General features: G+C 49.8%; 4 protein-coding genes across 4 annotated transcripts; 3 read left to right on the forward strand and 1 right to left on the reverse strand.

Moving 5' to 3' along the window:
* Positions 1 to 16: 16 nt before the first annotated feature.
* BKA55DRAFT_572209 (uncharacterized protein) lies at positions 17 to 600 on the reverse strand. Its single transcript, XM_046193132.1, has one exon. It carries the CDS (start codon positions 495 to 497, stop codon positions 72 to 74), a length of 426 nt encoding a protein of 141 aa, XP_046048128.1. The 5' UTR covers positions 498 to 600; the 3' UTR covers positions 17 to 71.
* A 4259-nt stretch (positions 601 to 4859) lies between these two features.
* Positions 4860 to 5326, forward strand: BKA55DRAFT_540803 (uncharacterized protein; the record flags this gene model as incomplete). The annotated part of the gene is made up of 2 exons (XM_046190300.1): positions 4860 to 5076; positions 5172 to 5326. The coding sequence occupies 2 exons, from the start codon at positions 4860 to 4862 to the stop codon at positions 5324 to 5326; spliced, it is 372 nt and encodes a 123-aa protein (XP_046048129.1).
* Positions 5327 to 9266: 3940 nt separating this feature from the next.
* BKA55DRAFT_68633 (uncharacterized protein) lies at positions 9267 to 9810 on the forward strand (the record flags this gene model as incomplete). Its single annotated transcript, XM_046198918.1, has 1 exon — positions 9267 to 9810. A coding segment is annotated over one exon (363 nt), but the record flags the coding sequence as incomplete, so codon positions are not given.
* Positions 9811 to 10158: 348 nt separating this feature from the next.
* BKA55DRAFT_513935 (uncharacterized protein) lies at positions 10159 to 10888 on the forward strand (the record flags this gene model as incomplete). Its single annotated transcript, XM_046187941.1, has 2 exons — positions 10159 to 10326; positions 10379 to 10888. Coding segments are annotated over 2 exons (678 nt in total), but the record flags the coding sequence as incomplete, so codon positions are not given.
* Positions 10889 to 27610: the final 16722 nt, after the last annotated feature.

Raw genomic sequence — 27610 nt, forward strand, 5'->3', positions numbered from 1 at the left:
TTTATATTAATTAAGCCTAATATATATTAAATCTATTATTAAAAGATATAATACTTTATTAATATTTAGTATTATACGTAAAACTTCAGGAATACAAACCAGTCAAGTGTTACAGGGGAAATGGTTTTCAGATTGTCCTTGGCCTTAATCCACGTTCTCCAAGCAGCATTTTCTAATCGTACGCTGTTGGGCAAATCTCCTCGTCGCATCACAATGTATCGCCATGATGACCAAATATCCTCCTCCCTCCAATTGTGGGATAGATAGTCAACATGGCGCGAGGGTCTGTTAGAGATAGCCATATCGTCCTTGGTATGCTCGCAATGGTCAGGAGTACCAGGCCTTGAGGTGCCGTTAGAGGCTTCTAAACTTGCGTGATCCGTGGGTGAGGCTGTGTAAGAGTCGCCACTTCGAGAACTTGAGGGTGTTTCTAGGCCATCGTCAGGGTCAATTTCCGGGTGAACGTAGAACCTTTCTTGCGCGAAAGAAGAAAACATGGCGTGATCTTCAGGTGGGTTGGTGAGGCCGAGAGCACCGTCGTAGTCCAGGGCACCGGAGAAGGAAAGTTGAAGGGAGTGCTCGTGATTAGAGACTCATAAGACTTGCGCCCGCTGCCTTGGTATTGGTGGCGGTTATAGTGGGCGTTCGACGTCGACGTACCTGCGATGGGTGGCACCCTTACTACAAGGGAGATCGGCAAGAGAGAAAGGAAGCTGGGTGAGATAAAATAGACAAATAAAAATGAAAATGAAAGGGACGAAAGAGATTACTCAGATATGAGAATGGGGGTACAAGGAGTGGGAAAGACAGAGGAAGTGGATGGCGTAAAGATAGAGGATGTTTGAAGGGTGATGAGGAAGAGAGGGAATGCGGATTAGAGTGCGCAATATGAGAGAGCCCGTGCAAGCGTAGGGGCGTTTAACCACTAGCAATCAAGGATGGAATCCCTCCTTGGGGTTTCTTGAGCTCTTTGGATTTTCCAAGCGGAAGATATGGCCGGCAAGTTCATGCAGAGGGCGTGTAGGCTTACAGAAACTGACAATAAATGAAGATCGGGGAAGTTCAAGGATCGAACAGCAGCCCATTGATCGTCTATTTTCGCTTGAGGCTAGAATTCTTGTGAGCGGTGAAACCCACTATACTACAACTGGGTATCAGAAGAGTAGAGCAAGCATGCGGGAGACGTTGAGTGAGTCGTGATCCAACTTTCAATTCGTCCGTTTCTTTACAGGAGAAACAGGAGGCGAGAACCTGGTTTTTTTTTTTTTTGGGTCCTTTCGCCATCGCTGACTTTATGCATCAGTAGGCAAAGCAGTCATCCGTGGATGGCGGGAAAAGTGGCAGAGGCTATTGGATCGCATCGCCAATTGAGGCGTAAAACGAATACTATCAAACCGCAAAATAAAAATTGCCTGAGAACCCCCGACGATAAAAAATTCGGGATAAACCTCCTCCACTATCACCTGGCTCTGCTAGATGTTTATTGATGCCGCTATGGCCTGCCTCACCCAGCCACAGAGTTCTTGAACAGTACGATATCCCCACGGCAGTTGTCAGATTGAGGACGTGCTTTTTGGTTGTATTTTTGCGTGTTGGGAGGGCGTGTGCCCTACCACCAATCACCGTCTCTGTGTGTGCAAAACCCGGGATCTCTAAAAGCGCTCTTCACAGCTAGTGTGTGCCTAAGCATAGATCGGATGAGAGAATTGAAAAGGTTCAGGAAAACGAACTTTTAAGCATCTGGATTGTTTATGTAGATTGCAGTCTCGTCACCGCCGTTCTCGGAGGCAACTCGGAATTTCAGGAGGCGACTCCCTACCGCTCACTATCCGCGGCGGATCGGCTCGGCCGAGGTAAGGCACTGTGGGTCGGATCCCAGCGCTGAATTGTTGTTACACAGAGCCAAGTGCATCGGTCAGTGGCGCGGGGGAACCAAGCCGGAACCGGGCCAACTTGCGCCACGACGCTAAAGCGGGTCATGTTTCTGTAGGATGACGAATACGGACATGCGCAAGCATCATCGCAGAGCATTACGTCTCCGCGGGAACATTCTGACTGTGTTTGAGAAGGCAACTGAAAACAGAAGTGCAAAGTGCTCGGCCTGGCGGCACCTGGAAGTACAGCTCTAAAATTACAACACCCTCATTTACATGCCTGCGTTGAATCATCGCGTCCGGCGCCTCGTATACCACGCGGCTGTCCCTGCAAGAGTGTTGAATCTGCAATTCCGAGACTGGCTAGAGCCGTTAATTTGCTTTTAATATGCTGTTGGGAAATTGCACAAGGGACACTTGAGAGCCATATCAGTCGAAATGGATTCTAAGTCTCGGTCTGTGGCTCTGTACATACTTCGACCAAGCTCAGGGTGCCCGATGCATCACAAGCATGCACTTCCAAAATTGTGGTGCTATGACCGGTGTGTGGTTCTTAGAGCGTTATGATCCTGGGCCGCTAAGGCTGTGGCATCCCAGGATGCTCAGTTCTTTACTATCGATGAGCTGGTCTCTGCGACTTGAGGATCGACGTGCTCCGTAGTGGAAACCAGGACCAGCAGCCACATTCCTCAGCAAAGACACATGCCACAGTTGAATAACGAAACTAATGTCGTGCCCGCCCTTCAAGCGCTTCAACATGACCCATAATCGAAGGTGCATCGCGCTGCTACAATTGGCGGTGTCTCAAACACGACCTTGCGTTGTTGACGGGACAGCCTCCCTGCACAGCACGACTGCACACCTAAATCTCGGAAATGAATTGATCTAGAGAAGAAGACAATTGTCCAACATGTTCTCAATCTGGATGAGCGATCATTCCCTTCTCAAATGACACCGAAAGCACCTGGGCCTTACAGGGCGCCAAAACAGTCCCTGTGAAGACAGCCCGAAGTGGGTGGCAAAAGCGGCAGGCAACCCTGATTTTATACATATTCGGTGACGGAATCTGCCGGCTTAAACCTACAATCATATTCTACGGATCTGACAGCGATAATGCGAGGATTGTCAAGGATGAGGGACATCAGTACGCTCCAGGGATTACGGTGATATACAATGAACATGCATATAATAACGAGAACCTATTCCAGCAGTGGATTAAGAAAGATCTATCTGCCGTTAAGTCAGCAACGAAGGACTTCATTTTAGTAACGGATGCTGCCTCTTTCCACCTTACGGAAGGAATAAAAACCGATCTCAAGCCAGTTAATAACCCCGGCTCTTATGCCGGCAGGTTGTACGGGATTTTTGATGTTGCAATTAATAAACCATTTAAAGTGTGATTACGAGAAGAGATGATATTATATGAGCTAGAAGAGGAAGCAAAAGGAAAGACCGAGTGGTCAGTCAGTGACCGAAGCATCATGACAACTTGGATTGTTGCCTGTGCCTTTGAACGGTTAAAAAATACTGAGAGAAGATAGAAAAGTCGCTCCTTTAAGCTGGTGTTACTATAAGGCCTAATGGAAGCCAGGATAACCTCTTTTTCATATAAGGGGTCGAAGAGATCGATTATACAGGTTGCGAGACTGCAGCGGATATACATGTCAAGTCTGAAGAGCTTATGGATACGCGATAACAAGGAAATTGCCTACGATCCTGATGAAGATTGGGATAAAGATACCCTTATTTACACACTTCAACAGCTGAAAGTCCCCCAGTTGCAGAAAAATGCTATCTTTTACCAACCTTCTAACGAAAGGGAAGAAGACTGAACTGGTGGAACGACTACGAAGGCTATTTAGTAGTCTGGGACCAAAGAACGACTCAAAGAAAGTGAAAGTTGACGATCTAATTGTTTGATTTGAAGTAGAATAGCCTCATAGTTGTTATTGACCGTCAAATCCATTATCAACCTAGAAAATGCCTCCCCTTCTTGCCACTCGCGATACCAGCCGAGTCTCGGGCGTCGGTCTCGAAATCAGCGGTCACATCTTTATAGCGTCATTAGCAGGATAAAAACACTCTCGCTTTTGCACATACATACAAACGATATCAATGAATCCATATGCCCAATTTGAAGTCATTCCGATGCAGGGTTATCGAGAAAGGCGAGAGTGGAATGATGACCAGAGGTCCAGTTGACCCCCTCCATACTAAGCACATACAAACTAGAGCTTGCAGGGTGGCGCAGCGCTAGGATCCACCGGTCGGGTCGCATTTCGTGAGTTCTTGCGGTACTCTAAAGTTCCATTGGCTTTGAAGGGCTGAAATCCTATGCCAGCGCCACCACTGTGTTCAATCAAATGGAACAGGAACGAGAAGCATGAATGAGAAACATACTATTGTGCGAACATGATTCCGCTAACATCGTTATTCGTGAGTATCTGAAAACATTATCTTGAAGCACCTGCCGTGCCCACTATCGAGGGTCTGCTCCAATGTTCTTTTTGATGATAATTCAGGGTATTGTTGGTCACTCGTGCTGTTTGTGAAGCTTTGCCTCGCTTTGGTACAGGAGGCAGGGGACAGGTGGGTGGCGGGCCAGGGGGCGGAGGAAGCCGGCCTAAGGGCATGATGAAAGTATCAGAGGCCGATCTTGAGTAAAAGGCAGAGTAACCACAGGTCTTTCTTGATAGATAATATCGTTCGTAGCGGAAGTCAGTACCAATGGTTTATATACCCATATCCTTTGTTTGCGGGAAACCCAATGCATTAACTTGAAGGAGAAGTTGCCGGAAATGGTACCACTGGGAACTGTCCAGCCACCACGAATCCGGAAAAAGGATTAGCATTATACACCATTATACACTAAGTAGGGTCCACCCCGATGCCCATCGGGGTCATGGCAAAGAGAATCATAACCTTCACTTCACCTCCATGTAGACACTAAACTGAGCCATTAGTATCGAGGAAAGACTATCTTGCATGTATGCTCTATCTCTAGCCGCTGTAACTATACCTCTACCTCCAAACCTACTATTCCTTGACCACCTTGCGACGTCTAACCTTGCACAACCCGCCTATGCCCCAGTTGGCACGGCGATCGTAATGGCACGCGATAAACCGTCTGAACATGAACCCGAAAGTGATCCATATTGTGAAATCCATGATTGCGACTTTGGTTCTGGGCTCGACAAGCAGGGTGTGTACACATCATCTTCTCGCCACTATCTTCTCACTCTAATCTGGCGATGATGTCTGTTAGAACGCATTGAACATTCCACTCTAGTATTCTAGTCGGTAACGGGGCCGTTCCCAACACACTGGCCCGTGCCAACCCAGTAGCGGTCAATGGTGATTCGAAAGTGTGGGTTGAAGGCGGCATCTCGTCAGAATCTTTCCAAATCAACATTCTAAAACCATGTCATCACAAGCCCCCAGAGCCTCTTTAGTGACCGAAAAAATCACTCCCAGACAACTGCAGCGACTGGAGAGTCTAGAATTGCATTACGATATCTCTCAATCGGCTATCATTTGCATGCGCTGTGGCTTTGCCTTACAGGATAATGATGATCGCGTTGGACGCTATCTGGGGGAAAAAACATGATGTACTCCACCCGCCTGATCTTTCTAGAGAGACTTGTGCCACGATTCGTTCACGCATATATTAGACTCCCCGCAAGGCCGCTCTATAGTCAACTGCAAATGCTAAAGAATATGGGTGCGGAGAAGATGTGCAATGGTACGATATCCCCCCTGGTGAGTTTGTCAGTCTTCTAGCCTACGGCCAGGCACTTCATCGAACTAATGGTCCAGTGTATTATTTCCACTGCAGTGAGAATGGTGAGGTAATGCCATGGGACGGAAATTCTGGGACTTATACTTTTTTCCAGATTCCTACAGCGGCGGGTCACTGACTTTGCCGGTCTCATCTTTCTCATTCCACTTATAAAATAAGAAGTGTATGAAAGGGTTCGTCGGAGTTTGCAAGTATGAGGGCATCAGGGGTGAGTAAAGAAACTGATAGCGACCTCTGGTTTAGGGTTCCAGGTGAACATGTAGAAGGATATCGACGAGCGTGGCGGAAGCCTCGAGCTCTTGACGCTTAACCATTTTCGGTGTCATCGAGATTGTCGCGTTTAAGACTTTTATTGTTAAAGCCAAGTGGTAATTCCATGCTACCCCACCTACATATTGATAACATAAGCTATTAAGCACCATGATGCAGCACGTAAGGTCTCAGCTAGGCGATCTGCAACGGGGCTGTTAAGTCCATACTAATAAAAGGGTCCACCATTAGAGGGCGATCCGGAACTGGCTGCCTATTCCGCTTTCAGCTCCCCACTTTCGACCTTCAGTTTCAAGATGTCGTCGTAAACGACAGCTGGCGAACAGCCGCATTGGTCCCTTGCAACCGAGCTGGTTGCCTCTCGTTGATCGAGAATATGTCTCTATTATGGCGTTCTTTAATAACAGTCATATCGTCAACGTTCAAAGAGGCCAGTGCTTCCGTACCGTACCGTGATTCGGGCACCGCAATTTAGGGCTCGCACACGGCACGTCCACCTAGCGCTTATGGCTTTGACTTCCTGGCATGGTAATAAAACAGACTCCATAGCCCCGTGCCACTTTGTAGAGAGAATATGGTGTATTAATCAAAATTTCGCATCCGTTGTTTAATCCCCATGCGGACTTCCTGTTCTCGTGGCAATTTGTCTCGATCAGCTGGGCTGGGCCAAGGCTCAAACCAACAGCTAGTAGCGCAGAGCTTGCCTGATTTGGCCTAGCGCGAGTATCACACCTATCGCAACACGATACGATACGTTTGGGGGTACATAAATAGCTCTTAGCGTAGGGTTATTTCGGAATCTATTACATTAAGCACTCTAGGTAGATCTTGTGAGTTCGTGTAAGTAGGACTTGTTTGCTCGGATACACTACGTGGGGTCGGCTCCTTTTGCAAAATACTCATGCGGCCATTCTACCCTTGTCGCCTACCCCCTGTAAAGTGGGGCACTCAACTACTGCCTAGAGTTTCGGAGGTAATCATCCTGTAGGGGGAATGTGGCTAAAGGCTAGTAGGGAAGACTAAGCCAACGCGCACGGCTGGGAAATTGCAATCAGAATCCTTTTTAAGGACGAGGGAGCAGCTTTGGGGTGCCAACAGAGGCTTGATCCAAAGGGATTAGATGAACGGGGTTCAAAATTGATCTTGCACAAATTTTGAAGAAGCTGGATGGAGAAACTACTCCAAGCCAACAAACCGAGAGTATTAGACGAGGCAAAGGAAACTTTCAAGATAAGTGCATTTTTTTTCTTGAGCTTATAAACAAGCGTAGCCCAGGTGTTTTTGACAGTCGATTGAGTGCACTAAGATAGATGACGCGGTACTTTCAGTGGGTTGCCCTTACAGCTTGGCTGTTCCTTGGGGTCACTTGGTAGAGAAGCCGGATTGCCAAAAAAAAAAAAGAAAAAAAAAAAAAGAAAAAAAAAAGCTAGAAACAAGAGGTACGTAAAGCCTTATACAAATTACGCCAAGAGCCTAAGTGCCTACTGTTCTGCCGCCGTATTGTCCGTGCAAGCTGGGGTAAAGAGCCTCTTCAACATTACATTCTGCACATTTAAGACTATTGTAGTGGCTTTCTTACGATATGTCTGTTAATAATGAGATTTAGGTAGGTTATATAGGCTTTCATTATAATTATTGGGTGCGTTGTGAGGGTGATATCCTGTAATGCCTGAAGCTAGGGAATTGCGCTGAAAGGCGGTGAAGTGTAATTGCCTAATTGGGAACTAGGTGAGGCTCCACCAAGTGACCCAAAGGAACAGCCAAGTGACCGTAAGGGCACCCCCTTCCAGTGCCGCCACAGTCTTGTTCGGGCGCGCTAGAAAGAAGAAATTGAACGATGAGCTCATCAGGGGCAAACATGATTTTCGGCCAGGCTACACCAAAACACGTGACGTAGGTAAACCGTGTTTACTATTTGCCTCATGCGTTGCAAACTGTCGCAGGCCGGGCATGGTCACAACGAGCCTCAGGAACAACAGCCCTTAATAATCAAGCTGGGTGATTTAAAGTAAAACCTGTGGGATGGAATACCCCACACGAAAAAGATAAATCCGATCAACTCACTACTGCTGCTCATCATGAATGACCCGACCTTCAATCCATTTTAAACACATTCAGTGCGACACAAACATATTCACTAGCCTTACATGACTGATTCTCATCAGCTCATTTTCACCACACTGAGTCTCATCCGTATTTGTGGTCAAATACAACTTGGGGACATTTTTGGTCACTTCTTATGACTTCGAGGCTATCATCAGCCAGCGCTGCCCACAAATCAAATCCAATCAAACAAATTACCAAACAAATCAATCAAATATCCCGAAAATCTTATTTCAAACAAACAAATCCAAATCTTGGATTTGAGATAACATTTGATATATTTGGTACGGGATATGATGCCATGGAAGATAGCTGGTTAGGCTCATGGCCGCCTTTCCTCACAACTTACCCGGTACTCAAGAGGTGCCAAAGATCTGGCACTTAGATCAGGCCAATCAGAGCCATTATCCGAGCTCTTACGTTAGTCAGCCGCCCTCATGTAAGCCCCTCAACATCGAACACGCGTCGTCATTGGTGCTTCTTTGTCATAGCGTGTGGCAGTCCTTACCTAATAAGGACTAGTCCAGTGGAGCTCGACGGCAAACTCATCCCCACTCCATCCCCTGGTTTTGCTCACCCTTCACCAGCGTCAAGCACTCAGCAGCATCGCCAGACCTCCCTAGTAGAATAAAGTCCCCACCTGCAGCGGAGAGTAACGAACGACATATGCTGAGGAAAGTTACGACTTTGTGAGGTTGAATCCGACGGCAATTAGGAGAAAGGAAGACCCATAACGATCCCTTTCCAACTAACTAGGCTCGCCTGCTCTGGGATTTTGCGTTGACAGAACTGCAAGGCGTGGTGTTCAGTAACGTAGAGTACCGTGCTTGCGGATGGGCAAGCAGATAGATGTACTAGAAAATCTATCATGATCAAGAGGCTTTTTTTGGCCGTTTTCGAGCTGCGGCTTATGAGGCTCCTGATAAGTACAGTCGGCGCTTGAGATCATGCGTGGTGCCCCACAGGGAGGCCGGAAATAGCATCGGAGAAGTACGACGCCGAGATTTGGAACATTTGAAATGTTTGAATAAATATCTCAAACAACAAATCCAGTGTCCAAAAGTATCAAATAAATCAAATTCGACCACGGATTTGATTTGTTTGATTTGTGGGCAGCGCTGTCATCAGCGCGCAAACGCGGTAGGCGGTCTCTCAACAAAAATGTCACAACGTCATCAGATTATCCAACTCAGCGAGCTGTTGTCGCAGCGAAGCACATTCACCAGGCATGCGGGAAGTGGCCAAATGATGGACACACGCCAGTAGATGACGAAACTTATGGTGATGATGATGATGATGATGATGACGTTGCGGACAGTGAGGTAATTGAGGCAAACTGTGAACCGGCCGATGAGATCATAGCGTTGGGCCTTCCTAAGAATAGGAGCGGGGATAAGGGTGATAAGCAAAGTGAAGACCACGAGGTGACCGTGGGAAACGAAGTTAGTGCTTTCCTAAAACGATATCACCCGTCAGGAAATGGGACCATTGAGATCCAAGTCGACAAGCCAGCCGAAGATACGTCGGATCAGCCTCAATCAAAATTCGGAACAAGCTCAAGTAAATGGGCAATCTGGAGCTGATCTTTCAAGATCAAACTCTAACTCAACAGCAGCAGAATCGGGCGCTCGCCCTCAGCGAAGGCTTCAGAAGCCATCTCGGTTGGTCTATGTTACACCGCGGAGTTCTGTTTGCCGCTCTGGGGGATCAGAAGAGCATAACTCTACATATTTTGCCCCTGAGACTTCTCAAGAGTCGAAGAGCTCGACGTAGCCACAAGCACCACCAAACTTCCCGACGCTGAGTCCTCTTCCTGCAATAACTTCACCTGTAATCCTGCCCAGGTTCACCACGCCACAGAGCGCGTTGCAGTCGGGTCCAAGATCAGGCAGCCAACCATCGTCAACTCCTGCTTCAACTTCTCAAAGCTCCTCCGATCCTCATGCACAAGCAAGCTCGCAGCCAACATTGTCTTGTGGTACCAGCCTTACATCTCAGACCTACCAGAGCTCTCAGCAGCAGCCAGATCGCTGGCCACCGGCGTCTACCAGCTGGACTGCTCATGCACTAGACTCCCGCTTAGCAGGAAGTCAACCATCGACACCTAGGAGTAACAAACGCCCGGCAGAATCCTCACCAGGGAACAAGTCCATATCTGCTCATCAGACGATGGCAAATAGCTCAGCAGCCCGCGTGACTCCAGCGAAGAGGCAAAAGACTACCAACAGCCAATCTCGAACGTCCCAAATATCCGAATCTACAGATTGGAATACACTTCTGGTAGGATTGATCCAAACACAGTTTTACCTACCATGAGCTAACAACTCTACAGCCCTCTGGAAATGAATTTAAAAAAATCTTGAAGGCTGCCTTAGTTGCCTTAGCACGGCAAATCAAGAGGTTTGAGCAGCTCTTAACATCCATCAATGATAAACACCGCAGCCTTGCCGCAGATAAGCGCAGTTGCTATTCCAAGAAGGAAGAGCTAGCGAAAAGCTTGGAAAAGGCTCAGGAATCCCTTAAGGATGTTGAGAAATCAATAGCTACCAACAATAACGTGTTAATAGCTCTCGAAAACGTCTACAACCATCCAGGGGACAAAGAATTTCACACGTTCTTAGACAAACGAAGGAAGACTATCAGCGAACATCAAGAGATGTATACGATCGTCACAAGCCAATTGGATAGGAGTTCAGCTGAACTTCCTGAGACTGAAGGTGAGATTGAGCTGGTGACTATGAGCAGTGTTGCTAATAATATAAACAATATGATATTGCCAATATGGACCCCTTCGCAATATTATTGTATTGTCAAGGGGTGCATATTGTATTACCCAATATGAACATGACTCATATTGTATTTATTGCCAAGAACCCAATATATTGGCAGTGTGACAATACACCCAATATATTCCACGTGACCCCATCACTATATCGCTTCTGCACAAATCTCGTCACCCTGAAAATCACGTATCCCAAACCATGACTTCAGGCACTCCAATGCTTCAATTACATCACTCCCAAGTCGATTTCGACGGTCAGTAATGGTTATCTTTGCACCAGAGAAGAGTCTTTCAGGCTCCGCAGACATTGCAGGAATTGACAGTATATCCACGGCCATCTTGCTCAGGCTCGGGTAGGTTTTCTGCTGCGTCTCCTCTAGCCACCATGCAAGGGCGCTTGTAAAGCCATAAACCCGTTCAGAATTGCAATATCGCTCGTATTCGTCCATGGCGAGCGACGGCTGCAGATGCTTGTTCCTCCAATTCAAGAACTCGTTCGTGGTTGTCGATGGGACCTCGCAGAGAGGAAGCGGTGATTCCACAGGTTTATATTCGTTCCACAGCGTCTCAATCAACGTCTTCGATGACTCAGCCCACTCCTTTTTCCAGTTCTCTTGGATGTAGTGCCATTTGTGCGAAGGGTGGAGCACAATGGCTGCAACATACGCAGGCGATTCTTCAGTAAGGCGATAGTACTTATCCAACTTGGCCCAGCCCGAGTTATACATCGGTGCCATCACCGGATCGTCGATAGCTGCCTCCTTGCCGGCTTCGAATTGTGCCAATACAAAGTCCATCGCCAAGAGGACATTGTCGAGTGTTGCAAATGATGACTCGAGAGCCTTGGTCGTCATCTTTAGCTTCTCCAAGAAGGACTTGATCTTCTCCAAGATGATCCAGTCCTCTAGAGAGAGCTCGTCTCCAGCGCAATCTGCGTCCATCCATTTGTTAAAATAGCCGTCAATTGCATCTCTAAGATTCAATGCTGCCCTCAACATGGTATACCACGAGCTCCATCTTGCGTCATTGTCTCGCGCAAGCCTACGGTTGTGGCTGATAGCAAGAAACTTTTGGCTGCGCTGAACACTCCGTTGGATGTAAACGACGAAGTTGTGAAGCCTGCCAAGAGGACCCTTCTTCCGCCACGCTTCAATATGCTTTAGTGTCACATTATGCAGGTTAACATCGTCGCGTTCGAGCTTCTCATTGTCGGTGACGAAGAGGAAAGCTTTGGCGGCGAGGTTGATGATATGACCTTGGCAGCGGAGTCGGTGAACTTTGGGATCGTATTGGATATCATATCGACGTAAGAGGCCTATGGAATGTGAGGGACAATCATTAGAAACAGTGAGTTGTACTGACCAAGCGAAAGGGATCTCATCATTGTATCGTTATTGCCAGCATTATCCATCACGAAATACCCAAGCTTGGAAGCAAAGCCCCATTCGTCAACCACATCCAAAATTGCCGCAGCGAGGTGAGAACCGTCGTGCTCACTGTCGATGTCTTTCAATGCCAAAATATGGTGCTCCAGCTGACCATCTTCCGTGACATAGTGACCAACTACGCCTAGGATGGCCAAAGAGTTGGGAGAAGTCCAAAGGTCGCAGCTGATGTGAATTCTTGACTTCGCCGACTGTATGCGCTGCTTGACCTTCTCCTTCTGGTCTTCATACTGCCGCATGATCCATTTCCTGATGGTCTCGTGCGTGTCTGGAAGCCAAGTATCGATATCGTTATTGACGTAGGCCAAGAGTGCTCGGAACTCTGGGCATTCCACGAGCCGAAAGGGGAGAGAACAGGCCGTAATAAACCTCACATACAACACTTCGAGCTGGTCAGGGTCGATCGAATCTCCGGATTGATCGTTGAGCCGACGGCGTTTGCGGGGATTTTCTTCTGCCGCAGCACGAGCTTGTTCGAGAATTGTTCGTATTGTTGTCACTTTAGCTGTGCGCGGGGCTCCTTTTGGCAGACCGTGACCGTCAGGAGGAGGGTCCATAAGATGTTTTGCGGGAGCCGCAGTACCCCCGGAACAGGCATATGCTCTGTCACAATGTTTGCAGCGCCACTCTTCTTTTCCGGTCCGCTGATTGTAGTATCTCGTCTCTATCTCCTCGTCTGGCATATGAGAGAAGACCCATGATGTTCTAGGCTTGGTGGAGGAGGTTGTAGAGGCTGTGCAAGGTCGAGATTTGGACGTTTAGCTTTCGTCTAGGCCATGTAACTGCTGGCTGGAAAACTCCGAAAAGTCGACTGAAATTGACGACTCTCTTCGTTGTGACCATTTTACAAGAGGGAGGCGCTGTTGAGGCATGGCGGTACGGTTAGTCAGTACGCTTGATAGTGATGAAGAAAATGGGCAGAGGTGACGATGGCTAATGTCGACAGGCAACCACTGGTACGCCCAACCCAACTTGGTCCGTACCAATCGTACCTCCCCTGACGCGTGAAGGAAACGCGTGGTCGCATGTTATGTCTGATTGTCAATAAAGACGCGTGTTGAGGCGAACGCTCGCCAATAACATGCCAAGCATCCTTGTCGCTGGTGTAGGGTAAGGCATGCCTGGCTACTGTCAAGAGGCAATTTCGCCCCAGAACCAACAACCCAATAAAGTAATATATTGACAATATGGACACCCTCATATTATATTGTCACAATATTAAAATCTTCATATCATATTGTCACAATATGAGAGAGTCCATATCATATGGGTTATATTGCAATATACTACTTTATTGCCATATTATTAGCAACACTGACTATGAGGCTCATTCAGCTTGATGCTGGGGAGCCAATAGGTTCACGGGTACCCGTGATTCTATTAATTTCACGGGTCCCGTAAAAATGACTAAGCACAGTGCGTCTAGTCCTGATTTCAACCTACGAGTCGATGAAAACACACTGTCTTGCTTTTTAACGCCGTCGCGTCAGGACGCGAAGGCTGGGTCACAGTGCGCTCACCGAAGAACGACATTCAGCGGTGATCCTCAAACAATGGGAACGATCTTGTCATTCACTGAAGATTGGCTCCCTCCCGAACAAGAATATGAGTCGCGCGATGCGTTGTTCAAGGCGATCAACGATTGGGCGGCCCATAGAGGTTACGCCTTTACGACCGGACGTTCGACGGTTGAAAAGAGCGGCAGACAAACTATCACGTACACATGCGATCGGTCATGTCGCCCGCCCAGTTCGACGAGAGAAAGACAACGCAAGACCACTACTCGAGGGACCGGTTGTAAATTCTCTGTTCTGGCCAAAGAATCACTCGACAAGAGTAGGTGGACATTACGACACCGGCCGGATACCTGCTTCTCTCTTCACAATCACCCTCCCAGTCAGCATCTGTCGGCTCACCCAATACACCGTAAACTACCTGAGGAGGACCAAACTCAACTTGAAAGGCTCGCCAATGCAGGAATTGCACCTAGACACATTAGAACATACCTGCGCCAATACTGTAATTCCGCGGCAACCCAGCAAGATGTTTACAACTGCTTAGCAGCAACTCGACGCAAACTTTGCGAAGGACAAACCACTATCCACGCCCTTGCTAATCAGCTTGATGAGGAAGGGTTTTGGAGCCGGATGCAATTCGGCTCAGATGGTCGAGTCACAGCCGTCTTATTTGCTCACCCTGACTCCTTGACGTACCTTCAGGCATATCCCGATATTCTCCTTCTGGACTGCACTTATAAGACAAACAAATATGGCATGCCTCTTCTTGACATGATCGGAGTCGACGCCTGTCAGAAGTCCTTCTGCATAGCTTTTGCCTTCCTGAGCGGAGAATCAGAGGATGACTATGGGTGGGCATTGGATCGTCTGCGGTCTCTCTATGATCACCATTGCTCCAAACTACCGTCTGTCGTGCTAACAGACCGTTGTATCGCCTGTATGAACGCTGTTGCCACCTCATTTCCCACCTCTTAGTCGCTCCTTTGTCTCTGGCATGCTAATAAAGCAGTGCTACGGCATTGTCTGCCAGCTTTCACGACTCGAGATGTTGCCAGCTCCCGCTCCAGTCAGCCGACTGATAAAACAGAAGAAGCTTGGGGCGAATTCTATCAATTCTGGCACTTGATCGTGAGCTCCTCAAACGAGGCCTGTTTCAAGGAGAGAGTGGCGCTCTTCGAACAGAAGTACTTGCCAGACCACCTTCATGAAGTCGGCTATGTAATGCATACCTGGCTTGAACCATATAAAGAGAAGCTTGTCAAAGCCTGGGTAGATCAGCATGCTCACTTTGGTAACACGGCGACCTGAAGGGTTGAGGGGATTCACGCACTCCTGAAATCCCATCTCAAGAAGTCCACATTAGATCTGTTCGAAGCCTGGAGAGCCATGAAACAGGCACTGTTGAACCAGCTTTCCGAGCTGAGATCAAATCAAATTCGACAGCAAACTCGATTTCCAATTGAATTATCGGGGTCTCTCTACAGCGCGGTACGTGGATGGGTGTCGCATGAAGCCCTCAGGAAGGTTGAAGAACAGCGAAGGTTGATTGGGAAGAGGGATCCACCGCCGTCCCCTATCTGTACTGGAACTTTTAAGAAGTCCAACGGGCTCCCTTGTGTGCATACCTTGAAGGATTTGCAGGAGCAAGGCGGAGTTCTCCTCCTGGATCATTTTCATCCACACTGGCATTTGCAACGTGAGGGGACACCACAGCTACTCTTGGAGCCTCGCCAACGAATCGAATCGCTGGCTGAAGCATCTTCAGCCCCCAAGGAAAGCACGAGACGAGAGCCTAGCGCGTTCGAGAAAGTCCAAAAGGTCGCGAGAGCTCCGTCAAAATGCACCAAGTGTGGCGAACTCGGCCATACCAGGACATCGAGAACCTGTCCTTTGCGTTTTGAGGAACTACGTAGGTCTGATGGCCCAACCCCGACACTAATGTTGCAACCCACTGTGGTGGCAACTACCGGTACAGCCCAGAGAACATCGTCGAATGGCTTACGGGAGAACTATTTGGCCATTGCAGAAACCGCGAGTACTGTCAGTTCTTCGCATAGTCCATCAGGTGAGCAATCACCACTTGAAGAATGCGGCGACATGAACCGAGGCCCCTCCTCTGAAGCCCCGCCCGACCCCCAAGCGAGAGAGCGTAAGGCTTCGGGTGTTGATACGTGGGCTGCCCAAGCGCCACGATACGACTCGCCGCAGGCAATATATCAAAGGTATATTGCTGCTAGAAATGCGTGGTATGCTTCGCAGCCTGCTGGTAGTGTCAAGACCAATCAACAATACCGCCGGGCGATGGGGCTCCCATTGAGATATGACAAGGTGAGTTACGATTGGTGTCTAGATTATAAGCAAATGGGGGTACGCTGCGTCTCATCTAGGGGTGCACGAGACTGGACGAAAGAAGAAATGATGGCATACCTCGATTGGAGCAAGGCAGAAGATGATCGTATTGAGGCTCAGGTACTTGAAGAAGTAGGGAGAGACCCCATGAGAAATGGAAGAAGGGGAGTCAAAGAGATCTGGAAAAGGATAGAGGAAGACAGCGAGACTCGGCAGGCTCGTCATTCTGCCGAAGGGCAGAGTGAGGGATGTATTGTAGTACAATTGTAACATGCATTCGGCTTTAATTGTCTAATTCTACTTGTTGTGGCGTGCAGGAAGGGGGTAGACGCACTGTGCTTAGTCATTTTTACGGGACCCGTGAAATTAATAGAATCACGGGTACCCGTGTACCTATTGGCTCCCTTGATGCTGAGAGAGCTGAAGTCATACAGGAGAAAGAGGGAGTCGATAAGGCGGCGAAATGGTTAGGGGTTATATCTCAGATTATAAAGCTTGACTGGCAAGAGGACGAATCTCTGCGGACTGCATTTAGTAGGTTATTTCACTGTAGTTAGTAATGCTTAAAGTTTTAATAACAGGAGACCGGCCCCCTCCGGGTTCCGCCAATGCCGTTGAGGAACGAGCTGAGTCCTAGACGCGGCGCAAAGGCGCTTACGGCTCCGACCCCGCTTTCGACAGCATTGCTATTTCATGCTTGCGTTTCTCTACCATTTCTATCTCATCTGCCCATCTATCCATCTACGTGTTCTTCAAGAGTATCATTGAATATCATCGAATTACATTACGAATTGCATTGAAGTATAAAGTTGTTCACCATGACCATTGATTACTCAAAATGGGACAACCTGGACACAGATTCAGAAAGAGAAACCCCCCCTCCAGCAGCACTGCAATCAGGTGCGCCGGCTACAGCAGATCCAGTCACAGGCAGCACTCCGGGATCCATCCAAGCCATCACTGTCCGTTGCGATGGTGAGAGAGCCAGATTCACACCTTGGTCAGTGACATCGGTCAAGGCGGATCACCCCATCTTCTCGAACTTCGTGCCTCCTATCCCGCGACTCATCGATGTTCCATTAGTCTTTCATCGGGTCGGCAGTCAATCTGCAGACCGGGCCGATCTGGATAATCAGGTCATCACATATCTCCATATTGACTCCGAATCCGGGTTCGCGCCTCCGAGCTGGCAGTCCCACATCGGCACGGTGCTGGTGGCGCGAAAGGATCAGAAGACGTTGCGACCACAGCATCTGGAGGGTGTATGGATGTATTGTGATCACATCTTGGATCTCTTCGGAGATGGAGAAGGTGCACCGACGCATATGTATCGTAGACAAGCATTTGAGGAGTGGTGGAAAGACTACTGCAAAGAGCAGAAGAAATTACGGCGGGGAACTGGAGGCGAGAATGACCCGGATGACTGGCGAGCGGTACAGTCGCCGTATGTGACATAGGTTCCTCGTATGTGCTGGTATAAGTATATCTCGCGCGCTGTTCTACGTGAAGGATTGCTGGCTTTCAAACGATCGTCTTGTTTCTACCGCTAGATCCGCAAGTCTCTTCATGGCGTCAACGATGACCTGGTCTGGCTTGTTGCCGAGGAAGTCCTGAGGCCGTACGATATTTAGCAGTTTGATGCCCTGTAGTGTCTTGCACCTAGAAAGTTGTACATAGAGACTAGTGAAGTCGCACTTCGAGGGCTGACCATTTGTCACGCGATTTCCTCGGAGCTCTAAAAGAGCATCGGCAAACGTTTTCCCTTGGGCCTTATAGTCGGTCAGTACGAAGGCAGGGACCACAGGCAGTCCGCGTCGGGTGCATTTCCCGGATAGGAACTTGTAGCAGGAGTTGGCTGGATCGAGTACATGCGTGATGGGCCGGATGAGTAAGGTACCCGCTGGGAGTGTCGGGATGGTTATATCTTTTGTCTCTTGTGACTCCAACAATATGCCTAGTGGCGGACCGAAGTGTATGGTAACATCGTCAGCGAGATAATGGCCTGGGAACTTTGGGTCGGGGATGAGGTCCACGGCCGTAAACTCGGCCCCGTTCACAACTCTCAGGCCGGTATAGGTATTTTTGTTGACAACAACAGGCATGCCCTGGGCGTAGAAGAATACTCCTGGGATCTTACAGCTGGAGCTGTCGCCTTGCTCGATGGTCTGGGCTAGCTCCTGCTGTAAAAAGGTCCGGCTGCGCCAGGTGTGTGTCGAGATGAAGATGGAGATATGCTTTGCGTGAAAGCGGGCCCAATCTACCAGGGCTTCCATATTGAGAGCCCATCTGTTACGGTTGAGCGGTGTTATGGCACGCAAGCCAGCCTTGAAGGTGATCTGGGACCGGTCCACGAGCCTGGTGTTGAGCAGGTCAAAGTCCTCCCTAGTCTGGGTTCCGGCCCGTACTCTTTCCAAGAGAGCGCCCAGCTGTGGATCGTCCCGGGCGCGGACTTGCTCCTCGAGAAGGATGACGGTCTTGAACATCAGCCACAGGTTATGACCACGATGGTGAGCAATGGCCGCCTGTCCCGAAGAGGTCGTGTAAGTCGGATTCATCATCTGGTCCACCAGGAGACTTTTCTCAAGCACAGGGGCGAACTGATAGAAATCACCCATCAGGAGGACGACGGGAATACCGCCAAACGGCTTATCGGGGCAGTCACGGAGGGCCTGGAGGCGACAGTTGGCCTGGAATAAAGTGGACCCCCCGAGCATGCTGACTTCGTCAATCACAAGTACCAACTTCTGCTTCCACCTCCATTTCTTCGCTTCCGAGAAGACTGGAGGCTCTCTTCTGTCGTTAGAATGGTGAATATCCAGTCCACAAGCCGAATGAAATGTCGTCCCGCCGATCTGAGCAGCCGCACTGCCGGACGTGCCGGTCACCTGGAGTTGATGCAGCTGGCCTCTAGCCACAAATACGTTCCGCAAAGCATCGACGATCCTGGACTTCCCAGTACCGCCTGGGCCACCAACGTATTGAAGGTTCTGACCGGCAGAGTCTGGATGGTCGACGTACTTGTCCAAGAACCGACAAATAAGCTGTAGCGCCATACTCTGCAAACCGTTGAGTGTATACGCGGAGGCGGCCTGAAGTCCCAGCTCCGTGAAACCTCCGACGGGACCCAGTTCAACAAGCATTCGAGGATTCTGTGCCTGCGAGGTTTCCAAATGTCTCGGAATGGGAATGTCTGCATCGCATTGTCGAACAAGCAGATCGTCAATGTCAGCGTTCCCAATGGAGGTTGTGCCACCTTGCACAACACCCTCCATCTCGTTGAGCATCTGTAGATGCAGCAGATCCTGGGCCTTCGCCGCAGCCTGAACGTCATCGGCAGAAGGGACGGAGCATTGGCTTAAGACGCTGTGTTGACGATGGCGAATTTGCTGATAGAAATCGTCGTGACGTTGGATAAAAGGGCGGCGCTCTTCTATCGGGTTCTCCCGGTCAAGGTCTCGGATCAGACCTTGCAAGACCGGAGAGTCCTTTGTTGCGTCGGAATTGCGTACAGCATTTTGGAGAGTGCGGAAGAGGGCCGTATAGTTTTGGTAATGCTCTGCCATGGTCGGCTCTTCCATGGTCGGCTCATCATCACAGTTGCTTTCACCCAGGGGGAATTCTACGTCTACCGTGTCATCGCCTTCCGACCGGTTGGCCCAGAGCCGAGCATCCTTACGAGCATCCTCAGCCGACTTTCTGAGGAGAGAGATATTCGCGACGTGGGATCCCAAGCGAGGACACAGGTTAGCTGCGAAACTTTGCCATATGCCTGTGATATCGGGGTGGGTTTCGGAGAGGAATTTCTCCCATGGTACGAACAAGGCTAGATGGAGAACCGAATTCCTACACAGACTATCAGGGCAGCTTCGGGGGCGAGTGAACCAGGCAGGGAAAGATACCGTTTGAAGTACACTGGGTGGTCGTCCATGTGATCGTCGCTGATGAACCCTTGAAAGACTGGCACTGCGTATCCGGCGGGCTGACGAAGCTTTTGAATCCATTCGTGACATTCCGGGGGCCCCTGTAGCGCAATATGGACTTCATCCTCATCTCGACCACGACGGCGCTCCACGATGATCGTGGACATATAGTCGTAGAGGCACGTATCTCTCAGAACTGGGCCGCGATAAGCATAGGCGTCCAGGTACAGCAAGGTCCGGCCGTTTTGCCGAAACTGCGCTGTTTCCGATGGCTCTTCGGCGTCGATTTGCGTACAAGCCTGGCGACGGAGGTGTGGCCAGCGTCGGAAGATGGTCCAGTAAAGTGCTGTCAGGTTGATGTAGGACCAGTTTGGTACGTTAGTAAAGTCTGTTTGATAGCCGAGCAGAAAGTAGCAGACCTCTACGGCCGAAAGCTGCCTCTCAGAGAAAATTCGGTTCGCTGCCCTCATCAAAAACTGGCGGCTCTCATTCACCACGTCCTGACGCTGGGCATCTTGCTCGGAAAGACTTGGCCCCCTCAGCGACGCGGATTCACGGAGCTGCCGAAGAACATCAGATGCAAAGACGAGGCGTTTCCACATGGGCGTGTCTAATTTGGTGGCATAATTTGTGATGTAGAATACCATGGCCAATCCCTTCGTCTTAGTCAAGATCATAGAGAGGTCATGATTGTGGCGGAGGCCGACCGCCATTGCTTTGTTGTACCGGTTGACGAGCGCATGGTTCCGCCTCATGCTGAGCAGACCGTCCTCCGTGAACCCGGTGTTCTCGACGAGCTTCCAAGGGGCTTTGAACCGACAAGCCGTCGTTCTGTGTTGACCTGCGCCCTCTATAGCGAGTGCTTTCAGAGAATACTTGATACAGGTGTACGTATGCGAGTGCACCTGGCAACAGTAGGCAATGAAGTTGGACTCGTTGTCGAAAGCCCCTGAGAGAGTCACAGTGTTGTTCATGATCTCGTCAATCGGGTCGATTGGCTTTCTCTCCTTGCGGACGGCCCTTCCAGCTTCCTCATCCAGACATTCGTTAAATACAGAGTCCAGATAGCGAACCACTTGAGCACGGTATTCTCCCTCCTCATTTTTCGTCATATCGTCGATCAAGGAAGGCAACTCCATATTACCCTCCAACCAGAGTAGACCATGCAGATGGAGACTACCTCGGTCGTTCGTCTCAACTGTTGCGTAGTAATGGCTAATCTTCCCGTAAACTGATTCCTGGCCTGTCTTGACATATTTCTCAAAGAACAAGGAGACCTCTCGATGGAAGAAGATGGCAGCGCTGACCGGATCCATAATGCTAAGAGAAATTCTATCATATCTCCCACGGAGATCAATCAGAAGCTCCTTGGCTGCATCGCGATCATGAAGTCTGTGAATGGAGAGTTTCAACTTGACCGGATTGTTGATATCATTGGGATTGACAGTAATCCAGATGGCAGGTATACCTGTCCAGATGTTCAATGACTGTATCTTCCTCCGCATCAAGAGCCGGGTTTCGTTGGAGAGCGGCTGCGCGTGGCCAAATATGGACAGTTCGTGGAGCAAGAACAAGATATCCGGATCGGTCGTGGTCTTGGTGTCCTGCATTTCCTCCTGTGCTATTTTCAAGCGGTCCATCGTCAGGCGTCTACAGACCCGATCCAGTCTGTCGAAGGAGCCCTTTACCAGACGGACCATGCTGATTCTTCGGTTCGTGGATCGCAGGAGGATATTGAAGACCAAGAAACAAAAGATTGGGTGGACGGCAAACCGGCCCCCGTGTCGCTGCAACACGTACTTGGTCCAGTAGTTGAGCGAATGGTTGGTGCCACTCTGTGCGGAGCCCAAGGCGCCACGTGGATCGCCGTCTGGCAGACTGGGGCCCTTCGGGCCGCCCCTGCCCCAGGGGAAAAGTTTCGGAAAGGTTCGCGGGAAGAAATCCTCGTGTAGGCTGTCAGCGAAATCCGCGCCACGCTCGACCCGGATGAATGGCTGGTCACCCGCCGTATGGACCATCATACCGACGGGTTCGGCGTCATCATCGTGTCCGCCCGGACTCGTCCGCAAAGCCTCAGCTAAGAAGGACAGCTTGTCAGCCTCAGCGAATGTAGCAGGTCCGTCTAGAGGAAACATGCCGGACGCCGAGGTCTCGCACAGGGTATCATCGCCGTGGTCAACACTCCCTGGGTCAGGGGCAGATGTAAGTAGATCCTCAGGCGATTGGTGGGACTGTTCCACCAACTCGCTGTCGCCCGGTGGTGAGGCATCGTCGCTGGCATCTGGTTGCATGGAGGCGAGAAGCTCTTTAATGCTAGCGAAACCGGTCCCCTCTAATCCGCGATCAACATTTGGGACGATGGGGTCTGTGTGTGTCTTTTCCACGGCTGAGGGTTCCTCTCTTCGCATGCGCTCCATGAGAACGGCGGGAACGGCCGAGCCCTCGGCATACTGCCAGCCATGTATCTCATCCAGGTTAATCTCGATACCCCTATAGAGGGGATTGTTCTTCTGTAGCCACAAGAGAGCAGCAGTCACCCGAGACTTTCGCACCTGAAGAAGGGACCCCACTTCCGCCTGATTGGGTCTCTTGGCACCACTCCAAGAGACATGGATGTTCTCGATCGTCCGAAGAAGCGGGTGAGGCAGCACTGTGGTGACCAAGTCGTCTACGTTATTCGGAAACACGACAATGTGGCCCTTGATGTGCTTCCTGTAACTCGCACTCGACGGCGTCTTGTTATCAACAGTGAACTTCGTGATATAGCCAAAGGGGGCCTGGAGAGCGATCAGCCTCTCCTCGAGAGGAGAGAGGCCGTCGAGTTCTTTGGGATAACGATGCTCGCATCCTATATTCATGTTGTTGACGGAGCATGCCTTTGGCAGCTTCCCACGGTCGAAGCTACCGCGGCATTCGAGGCAAACATCGACCTGAGCGTCACCTGTCAGTGGCAGACACTTTTGGCACTCTTGAAGAGCCACTGTGGCTCGTAGGAGCGAGGAGGGCAAGTCCCTCCTCCACTGGATGGTAGTCACGTTGGCTAGCGCGCATTTTCTGTAACTGAAGGTGCAATGGGAAATAGGCAGTGTCCTCTCGTCTGCAAAAGCTGTATGGAACGATCTCGAAGTCTCGACTTGAAGGGCGAGCGGGACTTCCTTACACCAGGATCTCCTTAGCGATACGTCTTCCTTCACGCGAAAGCAGGAGTCCCGGTGTTGAAGAATTGTGTCAAGAGACAGTTGCTGATGTTGAGTAACCTCGTGCAGTAGTTTCGGCCTCTTCCGGCGGCTTCGGTCTCGGTCCGAGGGTGTCGGGGCCGGAAGTACGTCTTGCTGTATGCTATGCCGCTTGAGGGAAGGCGGTGTCCGGAGAGGAGAGGCTGGCTCAGGAGTCGTCGGTCCGGTAGCAACCCGCGTATGGACCCATTCACTGCGCCTGCGAGCCTGGTGGGGCCGATAGGGTCCGGGTCCACCGGTCCGACGTTCGGCGCGTCTACGGTCCAGGTCGTCCGATACACGGATGATTTCCTCGAGGGGCATTCTGAGCTTCGTGTTTCGGAGCTCCGACTCCATGACCCGCTGCGGCCGGGTGGTCCGCCGGGTGCGAGCCGTTGTATCAGTGTGCTGCCGATCTAGCCTCTCCAGAGTTTGGCGGACATCTTCTATCGGAAGGGGAGTTCGTCCTGGTGGAGGCATGATCCGAGTAAAAGTAACACGGACTATTATGTAGAAAGGATGAGACCTTGGATGTAAAAAGAGGAAACACCACCCTCAATCGACGCAGAGGTCGAGAGGGCGAAATAAGGCATTTGCCATCCCATCAATAGACTTTGAGAGAGAGGAGCAGAGACCTGAAGGAAGGGACTAACCCGCTGCGCAGCGGTAGTTTAGGTCCACGGAGTAGAAGCTTTGAAGCTTTCCGTAGGTGGCAACTTCGGAGAGGGTGCCAGAGGGGCGCTTCAAGATTACAACCACTCGAACCATGCGACAGAAATATCGCATGACGTTCAGACCGTCAATAACCGGCATGGAGGTTGCGCTCAAAGATGTTACGCTTGGCAGGTGACCGCATCTCGTAGTCAGCGGCGTCCAGCTGGCGCCAACAGTGTTGGTGTGAGTGGGATAATAAAAAGCAATATACAGAAGGGCTGACGGGCGATGGCATCATGAATCGCTCGAGACCAGAGAAAATTGTGCGGGGTGAAGGTTTTTGGAGCAGACCCTGGACAAAGTTCGGAACTGTTTTCCCGTCGGAATGTGGGGACCATTTGCGTATAAGAAGTCGAGCTCATCTCACGAAAGATCCAGAGATGATTCTGACAGACTACTTTCTCATCAAAACACTGTTGCGTGCCATGCAAGATTCAATCCCTGATGCCTCAAGGTCTAGGTTCCAGTAACGGGCAATCAAGGGCCCGTTTGTCGGGAGCGGCGCCAGGGCAGCCAGCTCTAAGCCCCCTGGGAGTGCAATTCTTCTCCAGCCTCGAAGGCTTAGAGATAGCTTCATCCACCGACCGGCAGCTTATCCGAGGGCACAATCTGATCGGTGCGGTCCGGCTGCAATTCGTCAAGGCGAGCTTCTTTGACGGAGGAGCAGGGGAGCACGGAGAGGTGCTCGATGAGATCGATGGAATCGACGTGCCACTCTCCATGCACGTGTACCCCTTCCCCCAAGCAGATGAGTGGGAAAACCAGTGGTTCTTCTTCGACATCCAGCTCCATCCGTATCAGCTACATTTCCGCCGTAGAGTCGAGGACGGTGAGGAGTCCATTATTGGAGGATGGGAAGACTCATATGCCAAGTTGGCCCAGGTTCGTGGACAGATGTGTGTTCAAGCGTATGTCGATGCCCTGTTTGAAAGCACCAATGTAGCAGAGACACAGGCCCATAAGTCAGAGGTCAGAATACTAACCGACACATCTTTTTAGCATCTCGATAAGGCCTCTCAGGCTTGCCAATGACTGCCTCCCGACCATAGCACCGCGCGCTACCTTCCACGGACCTGTCGACACCACGGCGTTCCGTTTCAAGGCTGGATCGTTGAGTAACAATCAGCTAAAATGCTGCGGCTTCATCCAATGCAGCACCTATCTCGTACCACCCCGTGACAAGGACCCGACATTCAGAGGCGGCCAGATGTTTCACATTCTAGCATACATGCCACACGATCAACAGCCCTGGAAAAGCCGGGTCGATTGGATGAAGGGCTTGCCTGAGGGCGGATTCGCATCTGGGAAGTGGATGTACGGAAGAGGCAGCATCGTTGGTGTCCTGAACCCGGCACTGTTACAGGAGGAGCTTCAACCTGGGCAAGATATCCTAGTTGTGCTCGTAGATGAGTTCAGCTTCACATCGAAGGCGACGCTCGAGGGCGCTACTGTGATGAGGAAGGCGTCCTCTCCACAGAAAGCAAAAGTCGACCTGGCAAAAAGACGAAACCCTTTCAGCAGCAGTCCGGACAACTCGCCACCCAAGCGCGCAAAAGATCCTTCTTCGACCAGGGGCATGAATGGTACAGGGAAAGAAATCAGGGACGGTGCATATATGCCTGTCGACCTGCGGCTCCAACAGGAACTAGCGGGCCATGAGAGGGATTCAATCTTGGTAGCAGGTTAGCATTCGACATGTCACCGCAAAGCGTTTTGCGGAGTAGAGCTAAGCACCAGACTAATACAGAAACGGAGACTTCACAGAGTCCGAGCCAATGAGACAAGATACATTCGCACCACCAGCCGAACGGGAAGGGCAACTCATGAAGCTACCACCGGAGGGCACCACGTACTCTTCTTTTCACGAAATGAGACAAGAGCTCGTTGAGTTCGCCAGATCACAAAGCTACGGTATTCGTATCTGTCGATCATTCCAAAAATTCTCAAGAATCACAGGAGACCCGGTCGCGAAGAAGAGAATGGTTTGGCAGTGTAACCGTGGAGGGAAGGGAGACTGTCCATTTTCATTCAACGCCGTGGAGGTCAAAATAGGAAGCGACCGGTGGGAAATAAGATATAAGAAGAACGAAAGCCAGCATGTTCATAACCATGGACCAAGCGGTGGATTTGTCATATGCCCTGAGCGAAAAGTGCGGAAATGATGCACGAAGAATTGACTCCTGTAAGACCATGATTTGGTGTCGGCATGAAAATCACAGCTCTTGTCCTCAATCGCTGGTTTTTTTTTTTCTTTCTTTATGTGTCACATGACCAGGTTCAAGTAGACGTATCAAGTAACGGGTCCTTGGTTAGCAAAAAAGGAAGAAAAAAAAATCGGCAAACGTCACTAAGAATGTCGTAGGACAAACCAATGTCTTGCTGACTCGATTACCCTGTATCTCTTTAAGTGGCAGAAGGCAACAAAACGGTCAAGACAGGGATATCAGGCCAATTAGATGAATTAATTCAGCCAATACAGGATCAGCTTGTATACAAAAGACCAATAACCAATAAGAATAAGTATAAAAAGCTAATAGCCAGTTAAAGTCAGGAAAAAAAGAGGCTATACTCTTATAGAAGTAGCTAAGCTACAAAGAAGTACAGGCTCTAATAGCTGCCTTTACATATAAAGCCTTTGTAGCCTTCTGGTACGTGGGGTCAAGTGGGTCAAGTGACCTTTTGTTGCCTTGTGCCACTCAAAGAAGAGATACACATCCAGCTGGGGCCCCAGTTTTTTCCCCAGGTTTTTTTTTTTTTTTCGGTGGTTGTTGTTGTTTGATTCCTGTGGCGCGAAGGTGATTGTGGCGCAGAAATTGTGGTGAAGCTGGCTAGCACGGACCACTCCGCGATCCGTGCTCGGGTAAGCAGGGCGAGGAAGAAAGAACCTTTTCGTTCCTCAAAGGCAAAGGCATAACCCAGCAACGTGCACGGGCCAGATTTGTTGTAATTCGTCGAATTACCACCACGACTGCGCACAGTAGGCTAGTCGGCTAATCCTCGTGTCACGAAATTATGGGCTACCATTGGAAAAGTTTCCCTATGAACGGGGGCTGCACTTACGGTTCTAGATTGCTTGTATGTAGACACTTAGTGCAACTGAAAAGGCCTTTATTGTGGTAGGTTGGCGCGAAGGCTAATATCTAGACAGTATGACTGTTGGCCCAAAATGTTAGTCAAGGAAGATTGACTAACAGGAGGGAGAACAAGCCGTACGTACTAAAAGTTGCTCTCTACCGAGGCAATTCTTATCATTCTCCGTCCCCACTTAGACACTCCGTCCCCGCTCAGATGTCTTATCTCCCATAGCTTGAAGTTAATGTTGAAATGACGTTTATGCCCATCGAAGACGCGTCTAAAGTTTGCCTGTTTCTAAAATAGGTTAGGTGATATGACATCGCGACGAAACAACAGCTTAGAAATACACATTCAGGATTGTGAATTGTAACAAAGAAAGGGATTTATATAAGCTTGCCAGGAAGATGAAGCATGGCATTGTGTGTATTTAGCCGTTCGTGCATTGTACGATTAACAAACGCCTACTGTGGTATTTAGGTGAAATACCCAAGTGGGCTCCGAGGTCCGGTTCCAGAGCCTGCCTTCAACACACTAAGCTCAGCATGCA

Source organism: Fusarium redolens (genome assembly GCF_020744475.1).
Source record: "Fusarium redolens strain MPI-CAGE-AT-0023 chromosome Unknown BKA55scaffold_10, whole genome shotgun sequence".
NCBI lineage: Eukaryota > Fungi > Ascomycota > Sordariomycetes > Hypocreales > Nectriaceae > Fusarium > Fusarium redolens.

Excerpts from the sequence above, each read along its gene's own strand:
- BKA55DRAFT_572209 (XM_046193132.1), bottom strand. The coding sequence starts at position 497 with ATGTTTTCTTCTTTCGCGCAAGAAAGGTTCTACGTTCACCCGGAAATT.